Genomic DNA, 16,741 nt, shown 5'->3' on the forward strand with positions numbered 1-16,741 from the left:
AAATACATTGCAGATATACCTTGTTATCAAGGAACTGGCTCTCCACATTGTGACAGACTACGTACTTGGGTTTTTAAGAAGTAACATTAAGCAAACAAAATTTTATAAATTACAATAAGCCCTTGATTAATACTATTACAATCTACTTATTCTATAACTTGGATCTTTTAAGCTGATTAAATTTCCCTTTTATTAATGCAGTAAGTTCCTTTAGAGCAAATATTACCACTTGATATGATGGAGCAAACTGAGCTAAACTTTTGACATCTAGAGATTTCTTGTCACCTGGAGTAAATCTTATAGGCTGGTCTTTGAAGGAGAAAATTCGACAAGTGTTTAAGAGACATACAGATGTCTCCTATGCTGATGTACTCTCAAACTGTGAGGTGCTCTGCCAGAAACAGCAAGGAGAAAAATTCAGACACTAATCCGTGTTTGCTACATGTGTTTTTACTGTCATTTCTAACATCAACAATACTATATTAATGTGTTATCTCAAAACTCACCATTTTGCAACTGCTCCAGAAAAGTACAGGGACAAAAAAAAAGGTTTCACTACTGATATGCCACTAATAACAAAGTTAGGAAAGAATTTGTTACACAATTTCAATAATAACTTTATCTTTTTTTTCTTTTCCTAGAAGATATTTACTGAAGAATAATAACTTATTCACATTAAAAGTATAAATAAAATGAGTTTAAATCTTAATAGGAGCTAATGAGAAATGACATTCAAAATATATGCTTGAGAAAAAGGACTGATAGTCAAAGTAAGGGCTATACTATAACTTTTTAATATCAATAATCTTTATTGATTGTTTGGTAGTTTAAAATCATTCCTCTACACACACATTACCTTGTAAAGCTTAAAACCACACAGTGAGTAAAGAAGGCAGATAATATCATATTTATTCTTAAGCGAGTACACCAAAGTTCAGGTGATAACAATCTACCCAGATGCCCAGGGTAAACAGGCAGTGACTAAGCACACCCTTTTAGAAGAAATGCTTTGAACCAAAGTATAGCCAAACACCAACAGATTATATAGTAAAATTTACTTAACTAAAACACAGAATTATAATTAAAATACTGAATCTCTCTAAAGAAATTAATTAAGAATGGTGGAGGGAAAAAATTCCCGATTTGGTTTCCTCTACTATTTCAACTAATGCTTTCAAGAGTACAGTTGAACACTGCCATCACAAATCCTCATTCACTGGATCTAATCTGTCAGAAGTATAGAAAAAATGCATAAATTGTAAATATTGACAGAGGATACTACTAGTAACCCTAGTCTCTCATTCACAAATATACCCAAACAGAAATCAACAGATACCTGAAGAAAGCTAGTAACATTAAAAAAGAACCAAAATAAACAAACTGAAAGAATCATTCAAAGAGGAGGAAAAACTTAAAAATGAATTATATTTATTATTCTCAGATTAAGATTATATTACATATGTAAAGAGCAGGTGGCTAGAAATGCTAAAGAATTCCCAAGAATATAAAGTAATAGCTGAACTAAATGATTCAATAAAGGGCTAGAAGGAAAAGTCAAGGAAATCTCCCTGAACAAAGAGGAAAAACAAAGACATGGAAAATGAAAGAAAACTGTTCAAACAGTACATCAATATAGAAGCTCTAAGGGAAATTTTTTAAAATGTAAAAGAATACAGATAACATGGAAAGGAAGAATAAAATACATAAAATAGATTTCCCAGAACTAAAGACAGACATAAAAATGTGCATTTTCAAAGGGTCCACCAAACACTTTACGGGATGAATTAAAAAGGACTACAACTCATCCTTCTAAATTTTACAATGCCAAGGATAAAGATAACACAAAAAGCTTCCAGAGAACAGGTTACCTACAAAGAAATTATTCATATCAGCACCAAAACTCTTGTCAGTAAAACTGGTTACTAAAAGGTGATAGAATACAACCTTCAAATTCTGAAGGAAAATAGTTTTAAAACTGAATTCTATACCCAGCCAAGGTATGTACCAGGTGTGAAAGCGACAATCTAGAAAACTGCAAAATAAGTCCAAAACATAAAAAAAGGAAAGACATATCAAAGAGAGCGTAGAACTTGTCCAAGAATGCAATTAAATAACAAAATATTCTCTGAGCATCATACCAGAAAAAAATCAGTTCATATTAGAACTTCAGCAAATAGTATGATTAATAAGCTAGATAACCACATGACATGATGAAGGTATACACTCTTATACCAACAGGGGGAAAATGTGGCAATTAGAAAATCCAGATAAAACACTTATAGCCCAAACTAGAAGTCAAACTACAGTGAAGCATGATCTTTAGTGCCAATAGTGTATAGAAATCCATTTGTTCTCTATGGATCTCATCGCATTATTTTGTTTAGTAGCTAATATTTTTTCCGTAAGCATAATATTGCTTACTGCTTTTAGGAATCAACGAGTATCATTATTAAACCTTGACAATATAAAATGTTACAGTTGATAAATTGGGACGAGAATAATGAGAGGAGCTCAAGGGAACTATTGTGAGGGGTACTAACTCTTAACTTATACAGTGGCAAAATGGTATCTAAATAATTTATAGAATTAATGATGCAAGGGCTAGAAGTTTAAGCATAACAAAAGAGAATAGGTGCAAAAGTTAAATTCTTCATTTTTCACAATGAGGTACACTAGATTACTTAAGATTAGTCGAAAATAAAGTTTATCATATTATATATAAAATTGGCATAATTGAAATCAGAATTAAAAATAGAAAAAGTCTAAAAAGGTTATCTCTGAGGAGAGACAGAGGGAAGAAAAATCTCTACTTTTCATTTTATATATTTGTGTGCTAGTCAAATTCTTATGTTTATATGACTATTACTTCCTGAAATAAACTCACTCTCTCTCTCTCTCTCACTCTTTCTCTCTCTCTCTCTCCCTTAGCGTCCTCTTTTCCTAGCCAATGCAGGAGAAACGCTGGGAAATTTTTTTTTCCTTTATGATTTTTTTCCTTTTTCTATATCCCACACGCTATTATGGAATTTCAGAGGAGACACAATTAATTAAAGAGACTTTGGAACTACCCTAAACTCTTGATAAAACGTAGTGACAGCAAAAGCTTACATCTGTGTTAAAACTGTTAAAACATATCCACATCCATGATCTCATTTAGTCCTCGTAACACTTTGTGAAAACAGATTTTAGAGATTAATAAAGTAAAACCCTAAAAGGTTTAAGCAACTTGCCACCCCAAAGAAAACAAGAAAAATAATAAAAATATAATAGACAAGTTATATAACAAAACATATAGATAACAAAAACATATATAATAAACAAATAATACCTTTATAGAGCACCAAAATCTGAAAATGCCTCCCAAATTAATAAGAATAACATAAAAGAAATTAAACTTGACAATACAAAGAGTGAGCCGCTTTGGAAAACAGTTGGCAGTTTTTATAAAGTTAAGCATACACTTACCATATGACCCCGTAATCTCATTCCTAGGTTATTGCCCAAGAAACATGAAGACACATCACACAAAGACTTGCATGCAAATATTCATGGCAGCTTTATTCATTACAGCCAAAAACCAGCAATAATCCAAATGTCCATCAAGTGGTAAACAGATAACTTGTCTTATGTCCAGACAGTAAAATACTACTGATAAAAAGGAACAAACTAATGATATACACAACATAGATGAATCTTAAAGTTGTTATGCTCTGTGAAAGTAATTCAAGACAAAGGACTACATACTTTGTGATACTTATATGAAATTCTAGAAAAATAAAATTAGAGTAATAGCAAATTAGTGGTTACCAGGGTTGAGGGAAGAGGACTGCACAGGGGAATGAGGGAATGTTTTCAGGGACATAAATGTTTTATACCACGGTTACTGTGTTACGCTACTACATATATTTAGCAAAATTCATCAAAGTGTACAGTTAAAATTGGTGAATTTTATTATATGTAAATTTTAACTCAACAAGACTGATTTTTAAAAACTCAGTAATATATAATCACATTTAATTATTGTCACTAGCTTGTCAGCAGAGGTATGAACTACAGACCTTAAGAGAACATTAAAATCATTATTTAAGAGGTAACTTTTAACCAGGAAGTAGATATACGGTAAGTTAAAAGTCCTAAGAATGGAACAGACCTCATCCTACTCAACTTGGCCATGTGGATAAACAGCAGTTGCCTGGCAACTAGTCTAAACTCTAGATTTCTAATAAACACATTGACCACATTAGCAGGTGATCTCATCGCGGATAAACTAAGTTTTACACTGAAGAGTTCTTCTTTTAATATTACAAAAGCATAATAATGTATATGAATTATTTATCTAAAGTAGGTGTAAACAAGAAATACTAAATCATGAAAAATAAAGACATAAAATTAAACATAAACACATACACACACAAATCTCGCTTGTTTTTTCACTTGAGGACTTTACTTACCTAATTCATGAGACTGTTCAATCCATGAGTTTGTGCGTGAACCCTTCCTGCTTTACTACATTAGGTCTGTCCCTGCCGCCACCCATACTGGCTTAACTGAATAATCTCATCTACGTTTACATGTTTTTCAATGCATAGAAGTTAGACACTTTTCTAGACATTAAGTCATTCTAAAGCTATCTCTCTGGATTGTGGAGTCTGCAGACAAAAAAGAAAACTACAACAGGACTGATTCTTCTGTAACACGCATGCACACAGCATACCAGAAAGCCAAACCTTCACAATCTGATTACGAATCATCGAAATCAAGAATTACAAAGAATCCCTAAAAAGCAAGCAAATTTCTAACACACATGTTAAATATCATCTCTCTCACTGGACAGAGTCTGTCACAGTTAACTTTGTTAACAGCATCAGGAAAAATATCCACTGCCAGGACATCACTGACTGTTCGCACACTTACCCGCCACGTTACTTTGGGATTTGTGGAACACTTACCCCTCTTCTGAACCCAACCTTCTTTCACAATGGTAACATCGCTCATGGTGGCTCCCCTCCAGCTCCAACTTGGAGATGTGGTACTTTGTGATACCAGCTTTGGGGTTTGGATTCTCTGCTGCCGCTGCTCTTCCCACTCTCTCGTGATGACTCAGCCTGGAAGGAAGTATTGAAGAAAGAATTTCTTTTTTTTCCATTCTTGCAACTCACATAGCAATAACAAACAACTAATTCTTTGTAAATGTCTTCAACTGGCCTGACCTCACATAAAAGTCTAGCTCTTCAAACTGGAGAACTTATTTATTAAGTAATTCTGTAATGAATGCACATCCCTGGTCTTGTGACAGATTTCAAATGACAGTGAAACTTTTAACCTAAGAGGTTGCTACAATAAACGTCTTAAGAAAATCACTGTCACACCTACACAAATAATACAAAAAAATTTGTTTGCTGACATGTGTTTGAGGTGAAAAGGGAAGAAAATCAAAGTTAAGTGGACTAAAAGGAAATCCTCGTGTATGTCTAGTTTCAAAATTTCTGTAAATTTAGAAAGTTATGGGAAAGCAATTGTGAATATTTTTAATTGCTGGATTTTATGTAAAATACAATGTGCAAAGAAACTAACGTTTATGTACGCTTACTGTGCCTTGTTCCAAGAAATATTTTAGGTTGATTACAGTAAGTAAAATGTTATAAATAATATAAAATCAATTGCTTTTTAAAGTAGACAAAGTGAAACAAAAGGAATATGAAAGTGGATAAAAGTATGAGTAGGTACTCAAGATTTGTCAACAACTCTCACAGGTGCTTACATCTGTTATCCTCAGGTAATCTTGGCAAAACAACCCTATGAGGGTACTAGTGACGCAATTGGAGAAACTGAGGTTCACAGAGATTAAGCAGCATGCGTGATATGCACACAGCTAATGAATGATGGAGCCAAGATCTGAACCCAGGCTGTCTGACTCCAGAGCCTGCATTCTTAACTCCAAAACTATATTACCTTAAAAAAATAAAAAGAAGCCAGAGTAAAAGGCTACGTATTTGTGAAAGATGGGCCACAAATTTAACATGAAGGTTTCAGGAAGAAATGCAAATAAGGAAACACAATTGGTTTCAATATTTACATGTTCCTTAAGTATTTTTAAAAAAAGAAAAAAGGAAGTTGCTCAGAAGGAATACAATTCTTCCTGGGACAAAAATCTGACATTTATCCCATGGGTCTTTACAAGATCCCCTATAGCGTAATAAACAAAGTCCTCACACATACAGCAATGAGTTTCACAGGACAATTTCTTATTGTCCCTCTCAACCTAAAAAAGGGAAATACCAAGATAAAATTAAGTTAAAGTATTTCCACAGTAAGGGACCAATAAACATGGTCCAGGAACACAGGCATAAATTTTAGATAACAAGCAAAATAGATGGATGGGCTATTTTCTCAATAGTGCATAGCAATAAGTTCATGGTTAGACTCCCTTGCTACACTTAACTGAATTACAGTTCTTTTTCCAATGCAAATGAAATGTAGAGCCTAATCACTCAGCCGTCAGGAACCAGACTGGCCATCTCTTGAGAAAGGCTGACAAAGTTTGTGTGGCTGAACAGAAGACCTCCTCCATCACGTTCCACGCAGCTGGGGGCTGCACCTACAGGTCGGACCAACACAGTCCTCAAAATCGGCAGGGTCCCCTACCGCGGAGAGTCAAACGGGATATTAGAATATGGGTGTATTTTCCCAAAATATGTTTGACAGACTATTAAGAGAAATTCTGGAAAAATAGTAAAAAAGATGAAAAAAGAAAATTTCTTTGGTCAAATAAGTTTGGGAAATCCTACAAACGTCTTTCTCTTGAGACATCACAATTAACATATTAAATGAACAAAATACAAATAACTTAATCTCGGCAAATCCTAAGTGTATCTGAATACACAGGGCTCTGTTTTTTCTTTAGTAACAGGGATCAATATCGAAAGGAACAAACTTTGGGAAATGGCCACAGGATGTGGCCACGTAATTCAAGACAAGACCCATTTCACCATTAAAAACAGGCAAAAAACAAACAAACAAAAAACTTCTCACTAAAGAATCCGAAGATCATTTTAATTTGATTTATGGAGCTTCCTAAAGAACTGAACATGGTCAACGGGCTACATAATACACACAGAGCTAATTAAAAGGGTTAACTCTTCACATAGGTAATCCTAAGGGAGTTAATGTTAGTAACACGAGAAATGTTTTCCTGCGAGGAGCTGCTTGCAGACCTTCCCTCCGGCACCCCTGCAGCGAGGGCCTCACAGCTAGCAAAGCCATTCTCCATTGCTGACTATAAAACTATATAATCTGGGTCAAAGACAACCCAAATCTTAATATTCTTGGGATGAGAAACAGAAGAGACTAGGGCTCACACTTAGTAATAACCAAAAAATAATATATATTCAATAAATGTATTTAAAAGATATACTTTCTCACTCAAATATTTTGTTATTAGAATATTCATTAAAAAAAAAACTAGAAAAAACTATTGTAAAAATTGATTCAATTTTTTTTAAGGAGACATTTCATTATTAGAATCTTAAAGCTGGAAGAGGCCTTCGATTTACAGCTGAGGACAGCGTGGAGACAGATGAAGGGACTTACACAGGTCACACAGCTACCTGACGAGAGAACCAAGACAGAACCCGGCGCATGCTCCTTCCACCAGCCCTGCCTCCTCAGCATAAAACAATATACTGGAATATCCAGATCAACCCAAAATCGATGAATTTTTTTTTTATAATGAAATTGTTTTTAACAAACTAGTATTTTAGATTTAAAGAAAATGTTTATAAATGCTTACTTAGATTAAGCTGTTAAAACATAAATCTATAGGATGAAATTTATCCTCAAGGCCAGTAAACTCACATTATAGAGATGGCTTTATCCATTTGCACCTTAAAATGTTAACGGAGTCTACGCATAATCATAACTTTCGACTTCAAAAATTGTTCCTGAGTCTCTACTGGCTAAAATGACAATTTTTGAACATACTTTAAAAGACATTCAAAGGTATACTGCTCTAGAATTATGATCAATACACTAGAAACAAATGCTGTCTTATGTGTATAAAAACAAAGACTCTTAAGCAGTAAACTATATTCTTGTATCAAGTCATCTACACTTTCCCAGTCTTCCATGTTACTAAAAACACTAATCTGCAAAATGAGCTGGATTTTAAGGATGCAATCTGTTTCCAAAAATAGAGTCGACTTCACCTCCTAACAGTCCTAACTTCTCTAGAAATCGGTTCTAGCCAATGAGCTATAACAGAAAAAAAAAAAATTGGTTTATTTTTCTTTTAAGCCTATTGCATTAAACTTTTCATTTCTGAGCATCCTAATTTTTTCCCTTCTTATAAAAAAAATCACACAAATTTCTTTTTATAATTCAGATTCAATTTAAAATTTACACAGAGCAGGAACACTAAAGGTACTTTTGTTCAGAACTATTTGAGAATTTGATGATAATTTCATCTGAATGCCATTTTACAATTTATAAAACATTTTTTGTATCTTTTACTTCATTCTATAGTATTATTATTTAGTAAAGCAGGTTAACAGTGCCTGACACATAAAAGATGCTCAAGAAATATGGAACAAATGAATGAACCTATGAATCAAGGAACAAAGATGCAGTTTTAGATAATAAAGAACAGACTAATATTCTAAGTCAACAGAGATAATGGTATTAAGCCATCTTAAAAACATCCCTGAACCTGTATGTTATGGAAGCACATGTATATAAATAATTAAAATTATAATAAATATTTTCCCTATTCAGATATTTCCTATAGACCTGCATTAATTATAAGGACTAGCACAAATTAAATTTATCCTTTTGTTCTCAACATTTTTTCACATTTTTTGTTGAGATGCTCAAGCAAATCAAGCATCAACAATGCCCTAAAATTATCCATGATGGGTGAATAAAAAAGGAATGTCATATTTTCTTAATGATACTTACATTACAAAGATATTTGTTGACTTATGGCAACCAACCATTCAATTTGAAGCAAAAATTAAACTTTAAACATCTTGTAAAGATATCATTCACTCTAGAGAACATATTATATATACATTTATTCAGTTAATAAATACATATTGTGTACTCTGTGATAGGGAAGGACTGTATTAAGTAGACCGGCAGGCAAACAAAACAAAGTATTTAAAAATCTTTTCCAAACCTTTATTTGTTATCACATATATTACCTCATTTGAGTCTACAAACAAACATGCAGTAACTACTGCATCTACCCTGAAACTAGGAAAACTGTGACCAACCAGTCATGGTGACAGTACTTCCCTACAGTTACCAAAACAAGTTAGTGACAAGAAACAAGAGTGACTAACCGCAATTCAAGTCTTCTATCATTTTGGTATCCTTTCCACCAAATAACATAATATAAATTATCAAAAAAAATTTATAACATCTGAAAATAGTTCTGAATATTTTTCTTCTATAAAATTATTTTTCAGAAAGCCATTAAAAGTTTTCAAATAAATTAAAAATTAAATGTAACTGTGACATCACACATGAAATTATAACAGAAGACTACAGGAGGGTGACAAAGTTAAAAGGCACCCCAGCAATCCTCTTTTTCATATGAACAAAATTCCTAGGTTAATAATTTCCTATATGGCAATTTCTAAGTTAAAAGCAACAACATAATTCTATAAAACAACTTTCTCTAAATGATAAACTTGGCTATAGTTAACTTTATATAGAACGACCTGCTCTGCACCACTTGCTAAGCAAGCTAAACTGAATTAATGAAGACAACTAACGTTCAAATATAAGACTGCTGCTACTTTGAAACACAAATGATAGTCAAGGGTAATCATGATATAATTTCCCGACATTCACCTATTCACGAGAAAGAGCTGAAACTAACATATACCAGAATAAATACATAAGGCTACACATAAAATTTTAAAGGGATTTGAGGGAAAGGAAATTCCCCGAAGTGGAAGGGAAATTCGAGGCAATTTGCTCTGCACATCAAGTAACGCTAAGCCTGTCTGCCCCTTTCAAGAGTTATTATCCTGTTAAAAAAACGTAACACACAAGGAAGTGAGTCACGCAAATTTTATATTTCAAATAATCTTTCCTCTCTTCGGAGTGCAATAAAAACACACTTCGTGGATTTTCTTAGAACTTTCTATAGATATCTTCACTAAGTTTTACATTATGGGAAAATATGTGAATAAGCATAGGCAATATTTCTGACTTTCATACAAATATCGGTTCTTTCAATTGCCGATCAACTTTAAAACTTTGAAATATATACACAAAAACATAAAGCATTTCCCCTCTTCTACCCTACCCTGTTTAGGGCATCTGAATGTCATTTCAACCAACACAGCCATTATTAATGAAATTAAAAAGCACTGTGCGCTGGGTGATATACTTAATATTCGAACGTGGGACAACTAGGAACACGCTCGTTGGATCCCTCCGACTCCTAAACCACTGAACACTATGATTACCCTTGACCACTGCACAGTTGGACATATTTTTCCAATACACACGAAAATCTTCTAAAATCTGCCTTGGGACCCTCCCTGAGTAAAAATGAAAAAAAGAAAAAAACCACGCAAACGCACAAAATAAAATTGGTACATGGTCCATTAAAGGCCCAGAACCAGCCTGTCAGATTTTGCCCCTCATTCAACTGCAAGTTAACCAGGAGGTAAGGAACCCTACCACGAGGCCATCACAATGGTACGTCAGGAAGTGCACTGGACAGGCCAAAACACCTGGGTCCTTGTTCCCAACTCTGACCCACCCACGGTGATGCTGTAAAAGGTCCTTTAATTCTGTGCCTGTTTCCTTAGCCATAAAAATAAAAGTGTAGCATTAGACGAACTCTAAATAACTTTGCAGCTCTTCCAGAGCTAATATTTATGATTCTTCAAGTTCAAATCTACTGAGTACTACTTCATTTATAAATGGTGTCTTAAGTGACAGTACTGTACCAGTTCTTGTCCTCAAAAGTCTAATGTAGTTGGGAAGATAAAACATTTAAACACCAATTCCACTCAGATAAAATCTGAACTAAAATCCAATATTGGCAAAATACCATCTTCTTCCTCTTCCTCCTCCTCCCATGCCCCAGACCCATAAATATAGTGAGAGGCTTTCTTCCTTCCTTTTCTTTTTTAGACAAGCTTTGTTTTATAAACATATACTTCGAAAAAAGATATACTGAACAGGAGGCAAAATAATATTTATTGTGAACATATTAGGAACTAAATATACATTTCTCACAAAAAAATAACAGAATTGACGTGACCTTTTAATATAGTTTGCTTTGAAGTTACCAACTATCTCTGCATTAATACAGATATTATCTCAATTAGGAATATGATCTGCAGAGAAGAGTAAGCTGAAGGAGGCAAAAATATTATTTTTCAGAGGCTTTCTTAATACAGGGAGAGAAATTCTCATTTGAAAGTCCTCTAGTGATTTCTTCTAGTAAATCTTTTTACTTTTCCCTTTGACTATTAGGAAAATTTACCTATTTATATGTGTAAAATACTTTCAATTGCCAATAAGCAAATATAAAGAGTACTGAACAGCAAAAGAACTAGAAAGCAAATCCATAGGTCAAGTAGCATATATTATTTTACCCATCAACTACTACGTAAAGAATACCTGGTGAAGGAAACGTATTTACATCTAACCTACTGAAAGACTGTGGTACTACAATCAAATATGTAAACATCTGAGCCATTAAATTCAGCATCTGAAACAACTGATATGGAAAAGGATGCTATGGACCAGTCAATACAAAATTTTTTTCTACATTAACTTGATTTCAGTGGAAAGTACAAAATTTAGCATTGTGAATTCAAACAATATGCACAAATAAGTTAGGAAAATCACTAAAAGAAAAAGTGTTCCAGAATGAGGAAAGTTAAAGTGAAACGGATTTTTATAATGCCAAAAAAAAAGTGTTTTCTCATGTGAAAATCACTTTCAAAAGTATAGCTGGGGCTGTCATAAAGATTAAATGAATTTATACATGTTAATCACATATAACAGTGCCTGGCACATGGCAAGAGCTCACCAGGCATTAGCTAGCATTGTCTACACTGAATGTAGTCCACAATACATACAAGACCATGACAAAATATTTAACATCACGAGATTGAGGGCTACCTTTCCAGGAGACTACAGAAAAGTGCAGAAAAGTATAAAACCAGGACTTAGAATACTAATGTATTTTCTGAAACCTGGAGTTAAAACAGAACAACTTTAAATGATTTAAATATTCTAACACAAATCTACAAAAATTAAAAATTATGTGCGTTAATTTTTTATTAACTTAAGAAAAATAAAAATGCAAGTCCAATTACAAAACCAATTTGGTCAAAACAGAAAGAAATAGTTTGTTTTTCTGTCTTGCATGTTATATTATTCAAATATAAATGGTCTCATATTTTTTAAGGCTTGAAACTTAATCACATTATAAAGACAAGATTCTATCAAATCATGCTAAAAATCCAATTAACACCTTAACAACAATCGCCTTATCTTGAACTAAAATGTATAACAATAAAAAAAGTGTAGTTATCCTTCCATAAAAATATGCAAAGTTTAAGTAAACTCTAAACTTCCACAAAATCAATTTGTAGAATAGGTTCCTCTTTTTAAAGAAACTCAAATAGTTGAAAATTTCCATTGAATTTTGTGAGAGAAAATCTCTCACATGTTTAAATCTAAAGATAAAGTTTAAAAATCTTAGATCCCTACTTTGCACAGGACTTTATGCTAAGTACATCTGTCCCAGGATATGTTTAACCAAAACATGTTTAGATTTCCAGTGATCTGAAAACAAATTTTGCAATGGTAGTGATCTTTTGAATGAAATGTAAATAAGAAGTTTTTAACCAAACCAGTCCCTAACACACAGTTTATACACTAATAGTTGTTGAAAGAATGAATGAAATCTTATTTAAAATATTTTACATCGATAAACGTACATAAATAAAAAAGTCCAAAATAGAACCCTAAGTACTCTGACATACACAACTTAAACAAGGCCAATGTCAAACTAAAAATTAATTTTAAGTTGGAAAACAATTTATGAAAGTAATCATTATGGAAAGGCTTAGTGTATGGGACAAAATGAATACAAATAGTTTCATAAATTATTTTGCAGAATTACTTTAGACTATGTATTTCTGAATAATGTAAGCAAACATACTACTGCAAATACACAGTACAAATATACATCTGAAACTAAAACTCTACATTCATCTCAATTCCAATGTTGTCTCATTCATGTGATATACTTCCCTCACTTGAAAACCAGAAGCTCAAGCCAATCACAGATATTGGAGTCAACTCCAGTGAGAAAAGCAAAAAGCAGATCTTTAAATACAACCTCCCTGGTAAACTTTCAAAGTCAAGATTAGGTAGGGGCTAAAGAAAAAACCCTACAATCTTGATATATATCATGCAAATGATTTTGCATTCAGTCATATACCTGGGAAACTAGTAATTTATTAATAAATGTTTTAATAAAAGTTTTCCTGTTTTAGACGACCATGTCCTGAATGTTATTAGACACCGCCTTCCTTTAATATCCATATCCATTTATACATATTTTGCAATGACATGCAAGTTCTGAAGATGAAGTTTCCTAAACCATCTTTATTGGACTCTTCCACCTTTCGAGGTTTTGATTTTGTTTTTTCAATGATTTCCTAAGAATGTATAATCTACTTTAATGAGTTTCCACCAAAAAACAAAACTCAGTGGTTGTCTAATGATTTACAGTCTACTAAAAGTTATAGGAGCACGCTTTACCAAATACGGCACACATATCTAAATAGTTGATTTGAGGCAGCTACAATGCATTAACTGCAAAAAGTCATTATTTCATATCCTTTTGCTTCAAGGTGAACTTAAAAAGCGTAAACATTTTAATACTAGTAATTAATCACTACAGAGACATAGGTTTCACTACTGAATTTCTACTTGGAAACGTTATGAATTACAAACTACTGGGTCTTCCCCACACTGGTGAAATAAGTTGGTTCTACTTTCATAACATTATTTTAGAGGAAGAAATATGTGCATCCTAGCCTTGACTTAAGAGTACGCATTTCCTCTGCTTTTCAGAAGATAAACAGCAAATCTCGGTATTGAAAACCTGGCCCCAAAGAGATTCGATCTAGCCTGTCGATTCCCAGGAAATCCCAAACAAGGGGTGACCCCGCCTAGGAGTCAGGGTGAACAGAGCAAGCAGCTAGGTTTCAACTTTGGGCTCTGAAAGGCCCCACCAGCATCATGGCTGATGCAGACCGATGCGCAGGAGGAGGTGGACGAGGAAGAGGCTGGTTTGTTTACTTGCAGCCAGAGCCGCCGCCGCCGCCGCCAGCAGCGACAGCATCACTGGATCCGCCAAACCCAGCATCTTCCGCACATTTCTATTCTTAGCACACAAGTCCCAAGCGGATCAAAACCCCACTACTATTAAAAACACAGACGAGCACGTTACCCACCTCCCCCTCACACCCCCACCAGCGCCGTCTTTTCCTGCGCGCCGGCAGCGGGGTGGGTGGGGGAGGAAGGAGACCCCGGGGGACGCCCGTGCATCCTTGCCTTCACCCCACCCCACGCGCACAGGCAGCCCCGGCGCAGGGAGCGCGGCAGACAGCCCCCTCCCCCCAACCCAAACACACCGACACCCGCGCTCCACGCGTTATGTAACCTCGCCGCCACCCCCGGTCCGAGCGGGCGCCCCCTCCCCACGCCGCGCGGCCCGGTGGGGAGGGCCGAGGGGAGGGAGCGGAGTTGCGCAGAGACTGGAGGCGCCAGGGCCGGGGCAGCCCAGACGCGGACGGTACCGCTAGGCCAGGGACACCCTCCCCCAGACCCCCGCGCACCGCCGCCCCCCAGCTTCCCCGGGAAAGTGAGGGGGTGCTCGTGTCATCCACGCCGGGCATCCCCCAGCCTCCCCACCCACGCCCACACCCAAAGCCTCCGCTGACCCAGCACCCGCCCACGCCCCCGGCGCGGTGACAACCCAGACGCCCCCGCCTCCCCCACCCGATCGCCGCCCCCCGGCCGAGGGAGGCCGGGAGAGAGGACCGGGCCGGGGGCCCGGAGGGAACGGAGGCGAGGCGGGGAGGGGGCGCGAGCGGGGGGCGGTGGCTGTTACCTGCAAAGGCGGCGGCGGCGGCCCCGCAGCTGCTCGGGCGGCGGCGGAGGATGGAGCCGGGGGGGCGGGGGGAGGAGAGGGGGCGACTCGGGGGTCCCCCCTCCCTCCTCCTCCCCTCCTGTCCTCCCCCCACCCCGCAGAGTCTCTGGCCCCCCTGGAGCCCGATGCGGCCGGCGGGAGGGCAGGCGAAGGGCTGCAGGGGAGGGAGGGAGGGAGCCGGCCGGGCCGGGCCGCGGAGCTGGAGCGGGAGGCGGCGGGGCGGCGGGGCGGCGGCGGCGGCGGCGGGCGGGGGAGGGAGGAGGGGGCGGAGACTCTACATGGGAATCGGATATCGGCTACAAATTCAATTCATCACCAGAAAACACCGCCCGGGCGGGGGCCGGGTCACGCCGGCGAGGCGGCGGCTCGGGGCCGCGGGGAGCGCCCGGCGCGGGTCGGGGGGCTGCGGCCTCCGCTGCGGGCCGCGCCCGGCCGGGGAAACCCCGCCGCCGCCGCCGCCTCCCCGCCCCCTCCTTCCTCCCTCTCGGGGCCGCCGCCGCCGCTCGGTTCTCGCCGCCGCCGCGGGGCTTGTTGTTGACTTTGAGGAAAACTCCTGACGTCAGGGGCTGGCTCTCGGCGACTGGCGGGAGCGGCTTCCCCGCGTCCCCGGCCTGCCCGCCGCCTCCGCTCCCCTCCCAGCCAGGCCCGCGTCCTCAGGCTTCCCCGCGCCCCCCAAACCCGCGGCGCCCCGCGCCCCCTCTCCTCTCGCGAGAACATCCCCCCAGCCCGCCGGAGCGGGGAGCGGGGCCGCGGCTCCTGGGCGGGAAGTGCTGGGTTTCCCCCGCGCCCTCGTGGCGGGCGCCGAGGCCCGCTGTGGAGACGCCTCGCGCTGAGGCGCCCGCCGCCCGCGGCCCCGGGGTGGTCGGGGCGGCGCACGGGGGCCCCGCGTGCGGAGGTGCAGTGCCCTGTGCGGGGGGGAACCCCGAGGGCGCGGAGCCGGCGGGAACGGATCCCGCCCCTCTGCACCTCAGGGGTCAACCGAGAACCGTTTCTCACCGTCCAGATCTTGAGCGTCCAGTCCGACACCACCTCTCCGGAGAGCCACGTACAGCGCTTCCTGCCAGCGCTCAGAACCACACTGTACACAGGTTGCAGTGGGATCGCAATTCACTCTGAAAATTACACCTTTTTTTTTTTTTTTTAGGGATATTAGTTTTCATAGACTTTGGGGAAGCCATGATGTACTGCATTCACTATGAGGAATTATCATAGTGAATATCCTTTTCAAGTTCATGACTCCTGAGAATATTTGTAGTGGAGACAGTATTTTTGCAAAATGGCCATGTGTACTATACATCACACTCCACAGAGGTACAAAAGTAGTTTATTTTTTTTCTGACACCATGCTTGTCGTTTCTAGAACACCTGGGAAGAAACGCCCTCGCCATAGGGCTCCTGCCTTGTTGATGCACCCGTTATGTCTCCCAATGCAACGTTCTTACTAATACTTTTGGCTTCTTTCCTCCTGACAAGCACTGCCTTGCTCTGCTTTTCCAGGTCCTGACAACACTGTGGTCGTCAATCAATCTTTTACATTATATA

At 38.4% G+C, this 16,741-nt stretch overlaps 1 protein-coding gene across 3 annotated transcripts in view; it reads right to left on the reverse strand.

Annotated features, from left to right (window-relative positions):
- AKT3 (AKT serine/threonine kinase 3) overlaps positions 1-16,284 on the reverse strand; it is a 257,309-nt gene extending 241,025 nt beyond the window's left edge. The window contains exons 1-2 of one of the 3 annotated variants that reach the window (XM_016151251.2): positions 16,196-16,284; positions 4,950-5,105 (exon numbers count right to left, since the gene is read on the reverse strand). In XM_016151251.2, the coding sequence (XP_016006737.1) occupies positions 4,950-4,995 (46 nt within the window). In that variant the 5' untranslated portion in view covers positions 4,996-5,105; positions 16,196-16,284. Of the gene's footprint in view, positions 1-4,949; positions 5,106-15,160; positions 15,359-16,195 lie in introns of those variants that run through there. The other 2 variants (XM_036235351.1, XM_016151250.2) reach the window with 2 other exon arrangements.
- Between the last annotated feature and the right edge of the window lie 457 nt (positions 16,285-16,741).

The sequence above is a fragment of the Rousettus aegyptiacus genome, unplaced genomic scaffold, assembly GCF_014176215.1.
Source record: "Rousettus aegyptiacus isolate mRouAeg1 unplaced genomic scaffold, mRouAeg1.p scaffold_m13_p_18, whole genome shotgun sequence".
NCBI classification, from domain to species: Eukaryota; Metazoa; Chordata; class Mammalia; order Chiroptera; family Pteropodidae; genus Rousettus; species Rousettus aegyptiacus.